This window comes from Chenopodium album, chromosome 12 (genome assembly GCF_948465745.1).
Source record: "Chenopodium album chromosome 12, dcCheAlbu1.1, whole genome shotgun sequence".
Lineage (NCBI taxonomy): Eukaryota > Viridiplantae > Streptophyta > Magnoliopsida > Caryophyllales > Amaranthaceae > Chenopodium > Chenopodium album.
The window spans coordinates 51,496,166-51,501,087 of NC_137845.1; the positions used below are offsets into that span (position 1 = coordinate 51,496,166).

Consider the following 4,922-nt stretch of genomic DNA (forward strand, 5'->3'; position numbering starts at 1 on the left):
TATTCTTTTGAGCTTTTGGGTAGAGTAGGGATTAGCAAAGCAGAGTAGAGCAGATTTCAGTAGACCAAAGTAGAGCAGAGCAGATTTCAGTAGAGCAAAGTAGAGCAGAGCAGATTTCAGCAGAGCATGGTTTCCAACACAATACAGAGCAAAAGCATAATAGAGCAGAGCAGTTTTCAGCAGAGTCGAGCAGGGCAGAGCAGAGTAGAACATGGCCTAACACTTACGAGTATAAAACCCAAAAATAAAAATAACAAAAAATGGGATTCTCATTTCATATTATACCACTTTGTATAATTTGTGGTAAGAACGTGGCATTGTGTTTTACATATTACACAGTTACACTAAGTCACTATATTTTCTTCCAACGCATAGATCAACCGAACAATAATAATGTGCGTGATCATTAATTTGTTCAGTCTTCTTTTGTCTTTGATTTTTTCTCTATGAACTTTTGGACACACCATTTGCGTAGTGGGAATTTTAATCAAATTAGATCTATTCTTTTCCTTCTGTTTTTCAAGCCAATTGACACAAATGGTTATCAACTTCACTATGGAATATGGACTATATGGTACATGCATTAGTGACTCTAATTTTAAATATTTGTAAACAAGTGCATCCCTTTAATTAACACACATAACTTTAATCATTTATACAAGTATATATATTTTATTGAAAAAATTAATATATGTTATTATTTTTTTTTTTTTTTTTTTTTTTTTTTTTTTTAGAAAAATACATGTTAATAATAATAGTAATAATATGATAATAGATTGTAGGACTATAGGAGAACTCCTCTACTTTATAAGGTGGAATCATCTCTCCTATTTTTTTTAATGTGGTACTTTCACAAGTGAACTATTATGAATTTCAAAATAAAATGTTTACCTCTGTATAATCAGCATTTATCCTCCTCGAAAGCTAGCTTCTCCGTCAATGAATTCTCTATAATTTCCATGAAAATTCCAAATTTATTTAAATACCACGTGATATACATTTAAGTTTTGCTTTTCTCTATAGTATTGGGGTGCCTTCTTCTTAAAGGGTTTTAGTTAGGAAAAAAAAAATATTAAATTACTTAAATTGATATAATTTTGGTGGATTGACTTTATGTGTTACTATTTCGAGGGGACGTATACAAATTTTTTATTTACATTTTGTTAGTGCTGTTATAAGTGTTGTTGTTTATAATTAAATCCACCAACATTCCAGCATGGCAAATTGGCAACAACATAGCAAGAAAGCATGCATTATTTGGAAAAGTTTTCTAGTGATCCACAGCAATACTTTAGATCTGTAATTCTGTATCAACAAGAATCATATCTTACCTTACATTATTGTATAAATATTATTCAATTGTTATACAAAATATCTCTGCCAAAAAAAAAAAACAAAAAAAACAAAAAAAAAGCAACAATAATGACTTAACTAAAATTCGATTTAAGTAGTGATACCGTTGAAAAACCATTGCCTTTAAAATAAAATTTGGCCTATCTGTGGTACAAAACATTTAGTTATTGTTGGCCTGATTCTTTCATGGAGGTTAATATCACTTGTACACTCATGAACTTGAGGGTGAGGAATTCAAGTCACACAAGCTCGATGTAGATTGTATGGATGAATTACATAAGGAAATGAAACAAAAACATTTTTTTGGTCATATCAACAATCAAAAGATGGCTTAAAATAAAAAAAAGTACTTGTCACCACAAAATTGATGTTACAAGTCTTATAATCAAATCAATAATAAGAGATTGAATATGTGATGAATAGTTGGTAACCTCCAAAGTAAGGTAAAAATAAAACTCCATCATAATAAACCATCATAAATTAAGGGTGACAAGAAATTTTAATAAACTCATAACCACCAAGAAATAATCTCAAGAGTAACTTCAAAAATGCTTTTAAAGCCATTAATAATACAACGAAAACGACCATTATGTAGTGTATGTACCAAGACTTCCTCAATATAAGTACACCTCCTTTCCATATTTAAGCCACTGCTCTTTGTTCTACAATTTGCTTCTCAAGCTAATTAAAATAGCTGGTTTGTTATCTAAGGAGTTTAGCTTAACTTTATATCATGGCTGCATTACCTACGGCTGCGTTCAAGCCTGTGCAAGAAGTACTCGAAAGCGAAGGCGTTGTGCCAGAGAGATACATCAAACACAAGGATGAGCACACACAAGAAGAGGGTGATGTTCTCCTTCCTATGATGGATTGTACAATAATTGACCTCGCGCTCCTTTCATCATCATCTCCTCAAGAGCTTGCAAAGCTTCACTCTGCCCTTAACTCGTGGGGTTGTGTCCAGGTTCGAAAATAATAGTAACATATGTTATTTTATACAATTATATCCATAAACAATGATAATTTTTTTTTTTCTAAGTTAATTTATACATGAATATGATCCGAGTCTAATGTAGGGTTATGTATGTACACATGGAATATAGGTTGTCAATCATGGCATGACAAGTTCATTTCTTGATGAGTTACGAGGAGTCATTAAGCAATTTTTTGCACTGCCTACAAACGAAAAGGAAAAATACTTTCTCAAAGGTAATACACTATTACACATCACATTTATTGCTCATTTAATCATCAAATGAGCAAATACTAACCTTAGATGCATCTTGCACCCGTTTAACTTGTTTTACAATGTACAGAGGCATCCGGTTCATCTGATGCACCACTTCAAGGCTATGCGAACGATGATGTATACCAACAAAAGACTTTAAATTGGAATGATAATATGCACCTCCAACTTTTTCCATTGGCTAAGTGCAAATTTGAGCTTTGGCCTCAAAAACCTTCCAATTTCAGGTATTATTTTGCTTTGTTTGTTTTCACAATCTCTATATGCAATTTTGATCGTAATTAACGTCTTTAACTAAGTATATATCAATAAAAATTAACGAAACTTATTATTTTGAAACTTAAAATTGAGGCGAATATTGATAGTTTTAAGAGAAACAAGATCTCCGGTCGGTCTTACCAGGCAGTGCAATATGACCGGGTATGCAAACTCAAAAAAGTTTCAATGTCAAAGTGTGTTACAGCGCACATTATAGGTTGATTTTTAAACGTTCTCTCTATTATACTTTGGATTCCTTTTATTGTGAGCAAATAATCTACTTGATATTTTTATTATGCATGGTCAAATAGGTCCACAATCCACTCAAATGTTTAATATATTTAATTAAGATTTTTTTTATCAAAAATTACCTCATAAAATCCAAAATTTGTGAGAAACTACCTTATTAAAAAAATGTTGTAAGAAACTATCCAATATAAGGAAAAATATTGTAAAAGACTACTTCTATCCGAATTTTTTTATGTTGACCAATTATTTCGGCATTGACCCACCAAAAAAAAAAAAAAAAAACCTTTAAAATCACCTTCATTGGGTGTTTTTGGGGTTGGAGGATGGTTTCAGCTTAGCGGAGGTAGTTTCAATCAGGTTGTGTTGGTTTTGACGATGAAAGCGGGTGATGTTGGAGGTGTTTTAAGGTGGGTCAATGTCGAAAAAGTCGGTCAAAGATTGAAATCCTGCCAAAGATAGTCTTTTACAACTTTTTACCTTTTATAAGTGGTTTATTACAAGATTTTTTTATTAGGCAGTTTCTCAAAAAAATTTGGGTTTTATTAGATAGTTTCTCACAAAAAAATCCTTTAATTAATGATACTTAAATCTCTACTAAAATTTATACATCCTATGAATCCTATCCAAAATGTCGAAAAAATTAACTCACTAGCATTTTTTTTACAATAATCACTTATATGAATGGAGTTTAAAAAAGAATTTGAATCCAATGGTTTTTATACATATATGCAGTAATATTTTAGGTTTAATATGCAACGTAATTGAATTGGAACTAATGAATTTGGGTCTACAGGATAATTTTAGAGAATTATACGACAAAATCAAAGATGTTATTTGACTCAATCCTAAGAGCTATGGCACGTTCATTGAAACTGGATGAGAACAACTTCTTTGAGCTATGGGGGGATGATGAAGAAGATACAATACTTGGAAGATTCAATTTATATCCTCGATGCCCGGCCTCAAATCGAGTCGATGGTTTAAAGCCACATGGAGATGGATCTGCCATTACCATTGTCTTGCAAGACAAAGAGATTGAAGGGCTTCAAATTTTGAAAGATAGTAAGTGGTTTAGGGTTCCTATCATCCCTGAGGCTATCTTACTCTTTATTGGAGATCAAATGGAGGTAACTATTATTTGTCATGCATGTTTTAACATTATTACTCCATTCGTCTCTTAAAGTTTACACTCCATTTTCTATTTCACTTTACTAAAACTTATACTTACATGTATTTGCAGATTGCAAGTAATGGTATATTTAAGAGCCCAGCCCACAAAGTTGTTGTAAGCCCATATAATGATCGGGTATCTTTAGCCATGTTTTGTATTCCAAACCCAGAAAAAGAGATAGGGCCTCTAAAGGAACTGATAAACGAAGATAGACCCCAATTATACAAAAGGCTGAAGGACTATGGTAAAATTTTCTTCCAATACTATCCTGATAATGATGCGGATAGGTTGATCCACACAGTAAAGATCAATTATTGATTTGTATTTGTTCCAATGTAGAAATTAAACATAAATTCCATTCATGTGGATTTAGACGCTAAGCCTATCAGTTGTTAAATAATTGTTCGATTATTAATTGTTTTTCAATGATAATAGCCATATACTCATCACCAAATTTTACATTGTTGTTTTACAAATCCATAATAATAGAGATGAAATCATCTAAACGCGACTCAAATGGTTTACCTTCTTCTAAATCAAACAAAGATCATGAAGTCTATTTGTTTTCGAATAGTAGATGGTTTGTCACACATTTAGTCACAAATCCATCGAAGCCATCTCCTTGGCAACATCTCTTAAAACTTC

General features: G+C 31.8%; 1 protein-coding gene across 1 annotated transcript; it reads left to right on the forward strand.

Annotated features, from left to right (window-relative positions):
• The first annotated feature begins 2,086 nt into the window (after positions 1 to 2,086).
• LOC145571314 (jasmonate-induced oxygenase 4-like) lies at positions 2,087 to 4,595 on the forward strand. Its single transcript, XM_081630371.1, has 5 exons — positions 2,087 to 2,317; positions 2,457 to 2,562; positions 2,670 to 2,826; positions 3,900 to 4,233; positions 4,347 to 4,595. Exons 1-5 carry the CDS (start codon positions 2,087 to 2,089, stop codon positions 4,593 to 4,595), a joined length of 1,077 nt encoding a protein of 358 aa, XP_081486497.1.
• Positions 4,596 to 4,922: the final 327 nt, after the last annotated feature.